Source organism: Hyla sarda, chromosome 2 (assembly GCF_029499605.1).
Source record: "Hyla sarda isolate aHylSar1 chromosome 2, aHylSar1.hap1, whole genome shotgun sequence".
Taxonomy (NCBI): Eukaryota; Metazoa; Chordata; class Amphibia; order Anura; family Hylidae; genus Hyla; species Hyla sarda.
The window spans coordinates 324,568,948-324,585,046 of record NC_079190.1 but is presented as its reverse complement, the minus strand read 5'-3'; the positions used below and the strand labels follow the sequence as shown (position 1 = coordinate 324,585,046).

General features: G+C 44.4%; 1 protein-coding gene across 13 annotated transcripts in view; it reads right to left on the bottom strand.

The window, feature by feature from the left end:
- Nucleotides 1–16,099, bottom strand: part of AHCYL1 (adenosylhomocysteinase like 1) — a 107,864-nt gene that overhangs the window by 62,565 nt on the left and 29,200 nt on the right. For 7 of the 13 annotated variants that reach the window (XM_056557915.1, XM_056557913.1, XM_056557911.1 and 4 more), the window contains exon 2: nt 11,358–11,466. In XM_056557915.1, the coding sequence (XP_056413890.1) occupies nt 11,358–11,466 (109 nt within the window). Of the gene's footprint in view, nt 1–11,357; nt 11,470–16,099 lie in introns of all 13 variants that reach the window. The other 6 variants (XM_056557916.1, XM_056557914.1, XM_056557912.1 and 3 more) reach the window with 1 other exon arrangement.

Below are 16,099 nucleotides of genomic sequence, written 5' to 3'. Positions count from 1 at the left end.
GGATCTCTCTTCAGGACCACAGCCCTCCCAGTCCACTAAAAAAAAAAGTTTTTCCTCTGACCTTTTTGGAGGCCAGTATCTCCTTTACGGAGAAGATGTCTGAAGAACCGGAGACAGGAGTAGGAGAAATAAGTTTGGGAGAGAAACGGTTGATGATGAGTGGTTTAAGAAGAGAGACATGAAAGGCATTAGGAATACGAAGAGAAGGAGGAAGAAGAAGTTTGTAAGAGACAGGATTAATTTGGCACAAGATTTTGAAAGGACCAAGATAGCGTGGTCCCAATTTGTAGCTGGGAACACGGAAGCGGACATATTTAGCGGAGAGCCATACCTTGTCTCCAGGAGAAAAAATGGGGGGAGCTCTTCTTTTCTTATCAGCAAACTTCTTCATGCGTGATGAAGCCTGTAAGAGAGAATTTTGGGTCTCTTTCCATATGGTGGAAAGATCACGAGTTATTTCATCCACAGCGGGCAAACCAGAGGGCAAGGGAGTAGGGAGGGGGGGAAGAGGGTGACGGCCGTACACCACGAAAAATGGGGATTTGGAAGAAGATTCAGAGACTCTGAAGTTGTACGAGAATTCGGCCCATGGAAGAAGATCTGCCCAGTCATCCTGGCGGGAGGAAACAAAATGCCGTAAATAATCACCCAGGACCTGGTTAATTCTTTCTACTTGCCCATTGGATTGAGGATGATAAGCAGAAGAAAAGTTTAATTTAATCTTGAGTTGTTTACAGAGAGCCCTCCAGAATTTTGACACGAATTGGACGCCTCTATCCGAGACGATCTGCGTGGGCAACCCGTGAAGACGAAAAATGTGTACAAAAAATTGTTTTGCCAACTGAGGCGCTGAAGGAAGACCAGGAAGAGGAATAAAATGTGCCATCTTGGAAAATCGATCAACGACCACCCAAACAACAGTGTTGCCACGGGATGGGGGTAAGTCTGTAATAAAGTCCATACCAATCAGAGACCAAGGCTGTTCGGGGACAGGCAGAGGATGAAGAAGACCAGCAGGCTTCTGGCGAGGAGTCTTATCCCGGGCACAGACAGTGCAGGCCCGCACAAAATCAACAACATCCGTTTCCAGAGTCGGCCACCAATAGAAACGAGAGATGAGTTGCAAGGATTTCTTGATGCCCGCATGGCCTGCGAGATGGGAGGAGTGACCCCATTTGAGGATTCCGAGGCGTTGGCGTGGAGAAACGAAGGTCTTCCCTGGAGGAGTTTGCCTGATGGAGGCTGGAGAAGTGGAGATCAGGCAGTCAGGAGGAATGATGTGTTGCGGAGAGAGCTCTACTTCCGAGGCATCCGAGGAACGAGAGAGAGCATCGGCCCTAATGTTCTTATCGGCAGGGCGAAAGTGAATTTCAAAATTAAACCGGGCAAAGAACAGAGACCACCTGGCCTGGCGAGGGTTCAGCCGTTGGGCAGACTGGAGATAGGAGAGATTCTTGTGATCGGTGTAAATAATAACTGGAAATTTTGATCCCTCCAGCAGATGCCTCCATTCCTCAAGTGCTAATTTAATGGCCAGTAGCTCTCGATCCCCGATGGAGTAGTTCCTCTCCGCCGGAGAGAAGGTCCTAGAAAAAAAAACACAAGTAACAGCATGCCCAGAAGAATTTTTTTGTAGAAGAACCGCTCCAGCTCCTACTGAGGAGGCATCAACCTCCAATAGGAAGGGTTTAGATGGGTCAGGTCTGGAGAGCACGGGAGCAGAAGAAAAGGCAGACTTGAGCCGTTTAAAGGCGTCTTCCGCTTGAGGAGGCCATGACTTAGGATTGGCATTCTTCTTGGTTAAAGCCACGATAGGAGCCACAATGGTGGAAAAATGTGGAATAAATTGTCTGTAATAATTGGCGAACCCCAAAAAATGTTGGATAGCACGGAGTCCGGAGGGGCGTGGCCAATCTAAGACGGCAGAGAGTTTGTCTGGGTCCATTTGTAGTCCCTGGCCAGAGACCAAGTATCCTAGGAAAGGAAGAGATTGACATTCAAACAGACATTTCTCCATTTTGGCATAAAGTTGATTGTCTCGAAGTCTCTGAAGAACCATGCGGACATGCTGGCGGTGTTCTTCTAGGTTGGCAGAAAAAATCAGAATATCGTCCAGATACACAACAACACAGGAATATAAGAGATCACGAAAAATTTCATTAACAAAGTCTTGGAAGACGGCAGGGGCGTTGCACAGGCCAAAGGGCATGACCAGATACTCAAAGTGTCCATCTCTAGTGTTAAATGCCGTTTTCCATTCGTCCCCCTCCCTGATGCGGATGAGATTATAAGCACCTCTTAAGTCCAGTTTGGTAAAGATGTGGGCACCTTGGAGGCGATCAAAGAGTTCAGAGATAAGAGGTAGAGGGTAGCGGTTCTTTACCGTGATTTTATTAAGTCCGCGGTAGTCAATGCAAGGACGTAGGGAGCCATCTTTTTTGGACACAAAGAAAAATCCAGCTCCGGCAGGAGAGGAGGATTTGCGGATAAACCCCTTTTTTAAATTTTCCTGGATGTACTCAGACATAGCAAGAGTCTCTGGGGCGGACAGAGGATAAATTCTGCCCCGGGGTGGAGTAGTGCCCGGGAGGAGGTCAATAGGACAGTCATAAGGCCTGTGAGGAGGTAGAGTCTCAGCTTGTTTCTTGCAAAATACGTCAGCATAGTCCATATAGGCCTTAGGGAGACCGGTTACAGGGGGAACCACAGGGTCACGGCAGGGAGTACTGGGAACCGGTTTAAGGCAGTCCTTGAAACAAGAGGTACCCCAGCTCTTGATCTCCCCTGTGGACCAATCCAGGGTTGGGGAATGGCGTTGAAGCCACGGTAGTCCGAGGAGAATTTCGGAAGTGCAATTGGGGAGGACCAAAAACTCAATTTTTTCATGATGAGGTCCGATGCACATTAGGAGGGGCTCCGTGCGGTAACGTATGGTACAGTCCAATCTTTCATTGTTAACACAATTGATGTAGAGGGGTCTGGCGAGACTGGTTACCGGGATGTTGAACCTGTTGATGAGAGAGGCCAAAATAAAGTTTCCTGCAGATCCGGAATCCAAGAAGGCCATAGTAGAGAAGGAGAAGGTAGATGCAGATATCCGCACAGGCACAGTAAGACGTGGAGAAGCAGAGTTGACATCAAGGACTGTCTCACTTTTGTGCGGAGTCAGCGTGCGTCTTTCCAGGCGAGGAGGACGGATAGGACAATCCTTCAGGAAGTGTTCGGTACCGGCACAGTACAGGCAGAGATTCTCCATGCGGCGTCGTGTCCTCTCTTGAGGTGTCAGGCGAGACCGGTCAACTTGCATAGCCTCCACGGCGGGAGGCACAGGAACGGATTGCAGAGGACCAGAGGAGAGAGGAGCCGGGGAGAAAAAACGCCTCGTGCGAACAAAGTCCATATCCTGGCGGAGCTCCTGACGCCTTTCGGAAAAACGCATGTCAATGCGAGTGGCAAGATGAATGAGTTCATGTAGATTAGCAGGAATTTCTCGTGTGGCCAGAACATCTTTAATGTTGCTGGATAGGCCTTTTTAAAAGGTCGCGCAGAGGGCCTCATTATTCCAGGATAGTTCAGAAGCAAGAGTACGGAATTGTATGGCGTACTCGCCAACGGAAGAATTACCCTGGACCAGGTTCAGCAGGGCAGTCTCAGCAGAAGAGGCTCGGGCAGGTTCCTCAAAGACACTACGAATTTCCGAGAAGAAGGAGTGTACAGAGGCAGTGACGGGGTCATTGCGGTCCCAGAGCGGTGTGGCCCATGACAGAGCTTTTCCAGACAGAAGGCTGACTACGAAAGCCACCTTAGACCTTTCAGTAGGAAACTGGTCCGACATCATCCCCAAGTGCAGGGAACATTGTGAAAGAAAGCCACGGCAAAACTTAGAGTCCCCATCAAATTTATCCGGCAAGGATAGTCGTAGGCCTGAAGCGGCCACTCGCTGCGGAGGAGGTGCAGGAGCTGGCGGAGGAGATGATTACTGAAGCTGTGGTAGTAGCTGCTGTAGCATCACGGTCAGTTGAGACAGCTGGTGGCCTTGTTGCGCTATCTGTTGTGACTGCTGGACGACCACCGTGGTGAGGTCGGCGACAACTGGCAGAGGTACTTCAGCGGGATCCATGGCCGGATCTACTGTCACGATGCCGGCTGGCAGGAGGTGGATCCTCTGTGCCAGAGAGGGATTGGCGTGGACCGTGCTAGTGGACCGGTTCTAAGTTACTACTGGTGTTCACCAGAGCCCGCCGCAAAGCGGGATGGTCTTGCTGCGGCGGTAGTAGCCAAGTCGTATCCACTAGCAACGGCTCAACCTCTCTGACTGCTGAAGATAGGCGCGGTACAAGGGAGTAGACAAAAGCAAGGTCGGACGTAGCAGAAGGTCGGGGCAGGCAGCAAGGATCGTAGTCAGGGGCAACGGCAGGAGGTCTGGAACACAGGCTAGGAACACACAAGGGAATGCTTTCACTAGGCACAAGGGCAACAAGATCCGGCGAGGGAGTGCAGGGGAAGTGAGGTATACATAGGGAGTGCACAGGTGAAGACACTAATTGGAACCACTGCGCCAATCAGTGGCGCAGTGGCCCTTTAAATCGCAGAGACCCGGCGCGCGCGCGCCCTAGGGAGCGGGGCCGCGCGCGCTGGGACAGGACCGAGGGAGAGCGAGTCAGGTACGGAAGCCGGGGTGCGCATCGCGAGCTGGCGCCACCCGCATCGCGAATCGCATCCCGGCTGGAGGCGGTATCGCAGCGCACCCGGTCAGTGGATCTGACCGGGGCGCTGCCGTAGTGAGGATGTTGCGAGCGCTCCGGGGAGGAGCGGGGACCCGGAGCGCTCGGCGTAACAATGAGTCAGAAATGCTTGCTGACAGGATTGATCGGTAAAAATACAATAGAAAGAAGCATATTTTTCATTAACATGCTATTGGAAAGTTATTCAACATTCATTAATCTAAAATATATCAAAAGTTTATTTGATGAGAGGTACCCTTTAATGATGTTTTCCAGGCCTTCTATAGTACTCTATATGCTTCCCGCTTATCGGATGTCGCAGAGGGCTTAGTCTCGTTTTTGAGGGAATTGCCCCTTACATCACTAACTGAGGCGCAGGCAACAGCTTTAGATGCCCCCTTTTCTGCTGAGGAAGTCTCCCTGGCTATTGCTTCACTGCAAATGGGAAAAACTCTGGGTTTAGACAGTATGATTGGGGACTGGACAGGGTGAACGAGGAGAGGATGATCCCGATTTTGCTAAATCTCTTTAGTGTTGCTGCATAGACTGGGAAACTTCTGGATTCCATGAGGGAAGCCCTTATTGTGGTTCTCCCCAAGCCGGGGAATGATCTGACTCTGCCAGATTCTTACCGACCGATCTCCCTTGGCTTAAATTCTGGCTAATCGCCTGAAAGGGGTCATAGCAGCTATTGTTCATCCTGACTAGACGGGATTTCTGCCTGGGAGAGCTACAGACATGAATGTTAAACACTTACATCTTTATATTGCTGCTGCGGAGAATTATGCTTCTGTGGGCTACGTGGTCAGTCTTGACGTGTATAAGGCTTTCGATTCAGTAGAATGGCCTTATCTTTGGACTGTGCTGAGGATCCTTTGTTTTGGTCCGAGGTTCAGAGCTTAGGTAAAGTTGCTAAACAATTGTCCGAGGGCTAGAATCCGAGGGCAAAAATTTGGATATCTCTGACTCTTTTCTACTGGGCAGGGGTACAAGGCAGGGGTGTCTTCTGTCTCTGTTTGCTTTAGCTATTGAACCCTTGGCAGCGGCAATCAGAGCTTCACCTGATATGCATGGGTTACGTAGGGGGTCCCTTGAAGAGAAGATCTCCATGTATGCAGACGATACTTTGGTCTACTTAGCGGATGGTCGTGGTTCCCTGGGGGCTTTATTCGATCTCCTAGATAGCTTTGGCTCCTTCTCGAGCTTGAGGGTTAACTGGGCAAAATCTTTCCTGATGCCTTTGTCGGGGATTGCTGATCCTCTGCCCTCTCTTCCCCATGGTTTGCAGGTGGTTACTCAATTTAGATATCTGGGAGTAGAGGTGACTGTGTGTCTGAGGGATTATATGGCGTTTAATCTGGATCTTGTTCTGGCCTCTACAGCTGCCAGAAATCCTTGCCTCTTTCGTTAGTGGGTAGAATTAATATTTTCAAAATGATATATCTCCATAAGTTTCTGTAGGTTTTCCATTCGTCCCCCCTGATTCCCCCTAAGAGGTTCTTTTTGAAATTGGGTGGTGTTCTGAGATCCTTCTACTGGCAAGATAAACCTCCACGACTGGGTCAGGCGCTGCTTCAGGCATCAAAGCAAAGGGGTGGTCTTGCTGCCCCTGCCATGCATATCTATTTTCTAGCGTCTCAATTAGTGTGCGCCGCCTGATGGATCGACCTGGATCTTGCAAATGCAGCTACATCACTGGCAGGAGCTATCATGGTTTCTTATGAGATTCTTATTAACACCCTGAATAGGTACACCCCCTATTCTACGTTACCGTCTCCTATTAAAACTATAGCGGAGGTGTGGTCGGTGGTCCCCAGGCACTACCTCTGTCTGTCTCAGGAACTGTCCAGCGTAGGATAGGTTTGCTATAGGGATTTGCTCCTGCTCTGGACAGTTCCTGATACAAACAGAGGTGTCAGCAGGGAGATCTGTGGTCAGACAAAAAAGAACTCCAGAAAGAAATACAACTTCCTCTGTAGTATACAGCAGCTGATAGGTACTGGAAGGATTAATATTGTTAAATAGAAGTGATTTACAAATCTGTTTAACTTTCTAGCACCAGTTGATTAGAAAAAAATGTTTTTCCACTGGAATACCCCTTTAACAAGTATGTTCCTTTATAGAGTGCGGTCCCTCCAGAGCGGGTTAGTTCTCCTCAAAGTATTATCTCCTTGTGAGTGGGGGCAGGGTGGGGGGTGCTTCTCTGGGTGTGTGAGTGTAGTGTGTGTGTGTGGGTGTCCGTGTGCTGTGTTACTGTGCTGACCAGCGCTGGGCTTCATGATTAACCGGTCTTCCATGTGTTTATTGTATCTTTTTCCTGTCTCTCGTTACTAGTCGGGATGCTTTGAGGAGCTCTGTGCTGGTGTAGTACTGTATTTGTTCTTTTTTTGTTCTTTGAAAAAAGTTCTAAATAAATACTAAAAAATAAATAAAAAAAACAGATTTGTTTAACTTCCAATACTTATTAGCTGCTGTATACTACAGAGGAAATTCTTTTCTTTTTGGATTTCTTTTCTGTCTGTCCACAGTGCTCTCTGCTGACACCTGAACTGTCCAGAGCAGCATATGTTTGCTATGGGGATTTTCTCCTGCTGTGGAGGTGTCAGCAGAGAGCACTGTGGACAGACAGAAAAGAAATCCAAAAATCCTCTGTAGTATACAGCCGATAATAAGTACTGGAAGGATTAAGATTTTTTAATAGAAGTAATATACAAATCTGTAACTTTTTGGCACCAGTTGATTTATAAAAAAAAAGTTTTCTACCGGAGTACCCCTTCAAACCTTTTTTTACGCAGTGCACTTTATGGTAAAGATGATACATATATTATCTTTATTCTTCAGGTCAATGCGATTAAAATGATACCCAATTTATATTGTTTCTCTGTTACTGTACAGTGTTATTTTTTTTTTTTTTTTACAAAATTGGTGTGCATTTAATTGTCCTTTTCTGGCCCCTACAATTTTTTTATTTTTCCATATGCAGGGATATATGAGGGCTCATTTTTTTGTAGTTTTTATGGGTACCATTTTTGTTTTGATGGGACTTTTTTGATCGCTTTTTTAATTATTTTTCTGATATATGATGTGATTAAAAATTAGAATTTTTGGTGTTTGGTATTTTTTTATGTTCACGCTGTTTACGGTGCGGGATCGTAAAATTTTATTTTAATAGTTCGGTCATTAACGCACTTTTATATGCAATCATTAGACTGCATTCACTGCATAATGTTATGCCTATGGAAGTTAGCATTATATTCATTCATTCCCTATGGGGGCTTGTCAGTGTTTGGCATGTGAAGAATCAAACTTATGCTGCTGAGCACTTTTATAACTCTACAGTTATGGTTAATTTCATCCCCCTAGCAGCTATCTGCTGGGATTTTTAACTACATACCCGGTACAGAGGTGACAGATTCCCTGTCATTGTATACGTATCAAAGTATGAATTAGATACAGTATGTATCAAGGAACAAAGTATTCCTTAATAAAAGGGTTATGAGTAACAAACTACCAATCAACATGATTTACAGTAGCCTTCTTGTAATGACGTAGGTTCCACTAATGTACATTTCAGCTTTGCTCCACTTCTCCTGTCATTACTGTCAGATACCTTGCATGCAGTTTTGTCCTCAAAACTTTTTCTTCTGTGCAATGTTTCCTCCTTTTACATTTGCCTATGTATATCAGGGTTTTCAGGTTTACATATAGACAAGTCTGCAATCACTGGTGGTGGTCCGAGAGTGAAAAGAAACTATTTGTCCATTTTGATTCTGACTTCGGCCACTTGGTTTTCAAAGTAAAACATCCTATTGTTTTTGGCCATATGACACACAACGTGATTATACAACTACTTTAAGTGAATATTCCAGGATTTTTTCAGCAGCCTTTGAGCCCATGATAGCAAGTAATAATACAGTGTAATATGCTTCAAATACCTTAATGAACTGTTTTGTCCTGTTTTCATGCACCAGATCCACACCCAAAAGTGCTGTAGTGCACACTTTTTTCTGTTGTCTCTGACCTTTCCCAGCATTCCATTCTGCCGGAGACAATATGTCAGTCCCATGGTCTCCAGGGGGTGACATATTGCTGTAGTGCACACTTTTTTCTGTTGTCTCTGACCTTTCCCAGCATTCCATCCTGCCGGAGACAATATGTCAGTCCCATGGTCTCCAGGGGGTGACATATTGCTGTAGTGCACACTTTTTTCTGTTGTCTCTGACCTTTCCCAGCATTCCATGCTGCCGGAGACAATATGTCAGTCCCATGGTCACCAGGGGGTGTAGCTATGCTGCAGTAGGTAGGTAGAAAGCAGGGTGAAAAAAGAATTTACTGAAGTAATGCTATCCACCCACCCACTGCAGCATAGCCATGTCCCCTAGACACCATGTGAATTATGATATACTGTCTCTGGCCAGATGGAATGCTGGGAAAGTTCAGAGACAACAGTATAAAAAAAAGAAATAAAAAAAGTGTACAAGGGCACTTCCGGGTTTGTGTCCTGTGCATGAAAACAGGACAAAGCGGTGCAAGGAGGGAACTGAAGCATATTACACAATATTATAAGTTGACTGATGGTCTCAAAGGCTGAAGAATATCCCTTTAACCCCTTAAGGACAACAAACATAAATGTACATCCTGATGTGCTGGTACTTTGCACACCAGGGCGTACATTTACGTCCTGGACAAGATGCGAGCACCGGAGTGGTGTTAGCATCATGCACGACAGGTCCTGACTGCTATTAGCAGCCAGGACCCCGCCGATGATATTGGATACCATCGATCGCTCTGATGTCTGCCACTAACCCCTCAGATGCAGTGATCAATACAGATCACAGCATTTGTGGCAATGCAGCACTTGTAATGGCTGATCTGATCGCCCACTGCACGGACGCTGGGATAAGATCAGCCAAGATGGCGGACAGTTTAATATATATCCAATAAGTAGATAAAGCCGAGCACCGCTGGCTGAAAAAATGATGAAATAGAGCTGGCAAGTGTCTAAATTGGGGGGCGTGCCATTAGCAGACCAGGAGCATAGGGGGTGCTTCACGTAAGTAGGTATACAAAATATGAAATAAAAAATATGGAGAAAAGAGATACATAGCACATACCTGGAAATCCTGCTGAAACGGTTTATTCAAAGTTCATTCAGAACACAGATGAGACATCTTCCCCAAGACACGAGCGGAGCTAAGAGGCAGGAGCGTGCATCTGGACGACAGCCACTGTTTCGGCATTTCATCAGGCGTGAAACAGTGGCCAGGTGCACACTCCTGCCTCTTAGCTCCACTTGTAGTACAATAATAGTAAAGAGTGTAAACATGTGTATCATTTTAATTGCATTGACCCACAGAATAAATAGAACATGTCATTTTTACTGTAAAGTGCACTATGTAAAAATGAAATCCTCCATAAGTAGCAAAATTGCATTTTTCTTTGCCATTTCCCTACAAAATAATATTTTTTTGGTTACGCCATACATTTTATGGTAAAATAAAAAGATGTAATTACAAAGTATAATTGGTCACGCAAAAAAACACGCCCTCATATAGGTCTGTGGATGGAAAAATAAAAAGAGTTGTGAATTTTAGGAGGCAAGGATGAAAAAACAAAAATGCAAAAATGAAACTGGCTTTGTCCTTAAAGGGGTATTCCAGGCAAAACCTTTTTTATAGATATATATCAACTGGCTCTGGAAAGTTAAACAGATTTGTAAATTACTTCTATTAAAAAAAATCTTAATCCTTCCAATAGTTATTAGCTTCTGAAGTTTTCTGTCTAACTGATCAATGATGATGTCACGTCCCAGGAGCTGTGCATGATGGGAAAATATCCCCATAGGAACTGCACAGCTCCCGGGACGTGAGTCATCAGAAAGCAGTTAGACAGAAAACAGCAACTCAACTTCAGAAGCTAATAACTATTGGAAAGATTAAGATTTTTTAATAGAAGTAATTTACAAATCTGTTTAACTTTTTGGAGCCAGTTGATATATAAAAAAAACTTTTGGCCTGGAATACCCCTTTAAAGGAGTACTTCGGTGGAAAACAATTTTTTTTTCATTAACTGGTGCCAAAAAGTTAAAGGAGTAGTGTAGTGCAAAGTATTTCTATTCTGCTGTGCCTAGGCTGCAAAAAAAAAAAAAAAAAAAAAGAGAAGAAACTTTAACTCATCTTCCTCCATTCCCCCGTAGCGCTGCTACAGCTGTTCGGTCCTCCGGTCCAGTTTTCTTCTTTCTTCCGTGTGCACAGATAATCACACTGTGCTGAGCCTATCACTGGCGGGGACATCCCTGCGGCTGGTGATAGGCTGAGCGCAGTGTCACCATCCATGCACACGGAGGAAGGAAGAAGACCGGAGGACCGAACAGCTTGCAGCCTGGGCACAATGTAGTAGAAATCATTTGCACTACACTACTCCTTTAAACAGATTTGTAAATGATTTCTATTTTTAAATCTTAATCCTTCCAGTACTTATCAGCTGCTGTATATTACAGAGGAAGTTTTATAATTATTTTTCGTTTAAGGCCAAAATGGTCTGTATCCTTAAGGGGTTAATAAAACAAATAAAATCTATATATATATATATATATATATATATATATATATATATGTATATATTTAAACATACCAGAACTATAGCTGTCAGTGGATGACTGAGAAATTGAGCGTGACAGAGATCTGCGTCCAGTCTTCGTTGGAAACTTGGTAAACTCCTGCATGTCATCTGCAAACTGGATCTGCTTCAAGAAAGAGCAAAATGTACATAAAAGTATTATATCGCAGCTCCCTGGACTACACAGAGCAAGACATGCAAAATGATATGGCACAGACAATCCTCTAAAAAGACCAGCAACTGAAAATGTACTGTGTGTGTGTTTTTTTAACTCTTTCTGAAGGTGTTGCTGAAATAGTCTCAGATCATTCACAAATTAAGAACATTTTCTAAATGTTCACCTGACAACAGCTTTGTTCTTTGTAGGTGGGGTGTGATATAGAGGCCCAGCCGCTAGGCTCTGCAGGGAACTGCAAAAGAGCCCCTTAAAGGGGTACTCCGGAGAAAAAAATGTTTTTAAATCAACTGGTGCCAAACAGTTATAGAGATTTGTAAATTATTTCTTTGAAAATCTTAATCCTTCCAGTATTTATTAGCTACTGTATGCACCACAGGAAGTTGTGTAATTCATTCCAGTCTGACCACAGTGCTTTCTGCTGCTACCTCTGTCACAGTATAACTGTACAGGGCAAGAGAGGTTTGCCATGGGGATTTGCTTTAGCTCCTGACACAGACAAAGCTGGCGGTAGAGAGCACCATGGTCAGGCTGGAAAGAAATACACAACTTCCTCTGGAGCATACAGCAGCTGATAAGTACTGGAAAGGTTAAGATTTTTTTTATTTTTTAAATAAAAGTAGTCTACAAATCTATATACCTTTCTGGCACCAGTTGATTTGAAAATATTTTTTTTCTCTCTGAGTACTCCTTTAGAGGGAGTGTCACCCAGATTATTTTTTCCTGATTAGAGACAGATACTAAGGGCATCTGATTTTTGACATGGACTGAAAATCGTGGCAGACGACGATTTTCAGTCCGTGTCAGAAATGTGATGCGCTGACTACGATCGGGTGTGCAGCCCCATAAAAGTTAAAGGGTCAGTATCTGTCCGTGCACAGATCCGATTACGATGATTTGAGCTTCCGAAATTGTATCGGTGCATTGGAGGTTCAAATTGTGATGTGAACCCAGCCTTAGAAGTGGAGGAATACAGGGAGATAGGTTTAGTGTATGCAGCTCAGAAAACATTAAAAATCTGTGAAATGTCTGGATAGGACACAGGAAGTTTGCTTCACTGACTACTTCCAATTCAAAGTTCAGGAACAATAATCTTTTTCTAGAAGCCACGTGCTGTTGCATCAGCAATGCAGCGCAGGAATCAACACATTAAGCACAAGTGGGGGAGCTATGGATTATCAGTGTGTAATCCTTCCCCGCTGCATGAGCCTGAGCAATGCTTAGCAAATTCTAAAAATATTAAATATATCCAAAGCAGCTTAAAGAGGTTCTAGAGTTAAACCAGCGACCGTCAGAGATCTGAACAATGGGGGGGAGCAGTACAGAGTTTTACGGATTATAGCTCTCAGAAAGCAAACGTGGGGGAAGGGTGCTTGTATGGCTAAAAGACTACATTAACAGACTTGGTATTCCACATGACAGGCTAATAATAGGCAGCTAAGATGATAGGGAGAATAAGACAGACGTAAAAATAGATATTTAGGCCACAAGTATCAAGAGATCACTTTTGCTTTAGAAATAAAGGACTAAGCTTCTGAATTGTGTAGCATAAAGTTATATATATATATATATATATATATATATATATATATATATATATATAAATTTATTAACTAATCAGCCATGTTAACATTAAAATTAAAGACAGGTACTTCATGACAAAGGCAGTTGATGCGTTGGAAAACTTTGACGAGGGCCAAATTGTGAAGGCTATACAACTGGGTCAGAGAAGCTCCAAAACAGCAGATACTCTCACTGGTCATTTTGTTAGATACATATTGCTAGCAGGGCCGGACTGGAAAATTCCCGGTAGGCCGCCCGCCCCGTGAGCTGGCAGTGGCTGGCCCGTGCTTTGCTGCCCAATTGCAGCAGCAGTGCGGGCCAGCCGCCGCCTCACACTAGCATACAAGGTCCTGACACTTGTATCAGGACCTTGTATGCATAATGAAGCGGCCGCTGAAAGTTTTTTAGGGGGGCGGGAGGAGCAGGAATCCCTGTCACAGGCTCTCAGGCAAAAGTTTGTGTTCCCCCATCTGTGACTCTCCAGTTATTGTAGAACTACAGCTACCATCATGACCTTCTGTCTATGCATGATGGGAGTTGTAGTTTGCAACAGATGAAGAGTTACAGTGGCAAAGTTCATGTAGGGGCACAGTTTATATGGGGGCACAGTGGCATCATTAATTCCGTGGGCACAGTAGCATCATTAATTCTGTGGGCACAGCGGCGTCCTTCATTCTGTAGGTAAGTGGCATCCTTAATTCTGGGGGCACAGCGGCGTCCTTAATTCTGTAGGTACAGTGGCATCCTTAATTCTGGGGGCACAGGGGCGTCCTTAATTCTGTAGGTACAGTGGCATCCTTAATTCTGGGGGCAAGGCGACATCATTCATTTTGGGGGCACAGTAGCATCATTAATTCTGGGGCACAGCGGCATCCTTAATTCTGTAGGTACAGTGGCATCATTAATTTTGGGGGCACAGTAGCATCATTAATTCTGGGGCACAGTGGCATCCTCATTTATGTTGGCACGGTAGCATCCTTAATTTTGTGGGGCAAAGTGGCATATTTAATTCTGTGGGAAAAGTGGCTTTCTTAATTCTGTAGGTACAGTAGCATCCTTAATTTTGTGGGGTGCAGTGGCATCCTTAATTCTGTAGGCACAGTGACATTCTTAATTCTGTGGGCACAGAAGCATCCTTAACCCCTTAAGGACCGAGGGTTTTTCCGTTTTTGCATTTTCGTTTTTTCCTCCTTGCCTTTAAAAAATCATAACTCTTTCAATTTTGCACCTAAAAATCCATATGATGGCTTATTTTTTGTGCCACCAATTCTACTTTGGAATGACATCAGTCATTTTGCCCAAAAATCTACGGCAAAACGGAAAAAAAAATCATTGTGAGACAAAATTGAAAAAAAAAACGCTGTTTTGTAACTTTTGGGGGCTTCCGTTTCTACGTAGTAAATTTTTCGGTAAAAATTACACCTTATCTTTATTCTGTAGGTCCATACGGTTATGATACCCTACTTATATAGGTTTGATTTTGTAGTACTTCTGGAAAAAATCATAACTATACGCAGGAAAATTAATACGTTTAAAATTGTCATTTTCTGACCCCTATAACTTTTTTATTTTTGCGCATATGGGGCGGTATGAGAGCAAATTTTTTGCGCCGTGATCTGAAGTTTTTAGCGGTACCATTTTTACATTGATAGGACTTATTGATTGCTTTTTATTCATTTTTTCATGATATAAAAAGTGACCAAAAATGCACTATTTTGGACTTTGGAATTTTTTTGCGCGTACGCCATTGACCGTGCGGTTTAATTAATGATATATTTTTATAATTCGGACATTTCCGCATGCGGCGATACCATATATGTTTATTTTTATTTACACTATGTTTTTTTTTTAAGGGAAAACTTTCAAACTTTTAATAGGGAAGGGGTTAAATGATCTTTATTCACTTTTTTTTCACTTTTTTTTTGCAGTGCACACAATGATCTATTACAATGATCACTGGTTTTTCATAGGAAAACAGTGATCGATGATTCTGCCGCTTGACTGCTCATGCCTGGATCTCAGGCACTGAGCAATCATTCGGAGATCGGACAGCGAGGAGGCAGGTAGGGACCCTCCTGCTGTCCTCAGCCCACTGAGCTAACCGGCATACTTTCACTTTAGACGCGGCGTTCAACTTTGAACGCCGGGTCTAAAGGGTTAATAGCGCGCGGCACCGCGATCAATGCCGCGCGCTATTAGCTACGGGTCCCGGCCGTTGTTAGAGGCCGGGCCCGACCCGCTATGACGCGGGGCCACGCCGTGGCCCTGCGTTATAGATCGGGAGCGGACACATGACATTCCAGTACATCATGTGTCCTTAAGGAGTTCATTTTGTGGGGCATATTGGCATCTTAAATTCTGGGGGCACAGTGGCATAATTAATTATGTGGGTACAGTGGCATCATTAATCCTAGGGGCGAGTGGCATTATTAATCCTGGGGGCACAGAGGCATCATTTATTTTGTGGGGGCACAGTGGCATAATTCATTGTTTTTAGAGACACAGAGGTACAATTAGTCGGCATTGGGGCATAGCATGTGCCAGTAATGTTGCAGGGGAATAGTGTGTGGCAGTATTATATTCAGGGTGTACAGTGTGTGGCAGTATTATATTCAGGGGTACAGGGTGTGGCAGTATTATATTCAGGGGCCCAGTGTGTGGCAGTATTATATTCAGAGGATACAGTGTGTGGCAGTATTATATTTCGGGTACAGTGTGTGGCATTATTATATTCAGAGGATACAGTGTGTGGCAGTATTATATTTAGGGTACAGTGTGTGGCAGTATTATATTCAGGGATACAGTGTGTGGCAGCATTATATTCAGGGGTACAGTGTGTAGCAGTATTATATTCAGGGTGTACAGTGTGTGGCAGTATTATATTCAGGGGTACAGTGTGTGGCAGTATTATATTCAGTGGGTACAGTGTGTAGCAGTATTATATTCAGGGGTACAGTGTGTAGCAGTATTATATTCAGGGTACAGTGTGTGGCAGTATTGTATTCAGGGATACAGTGTG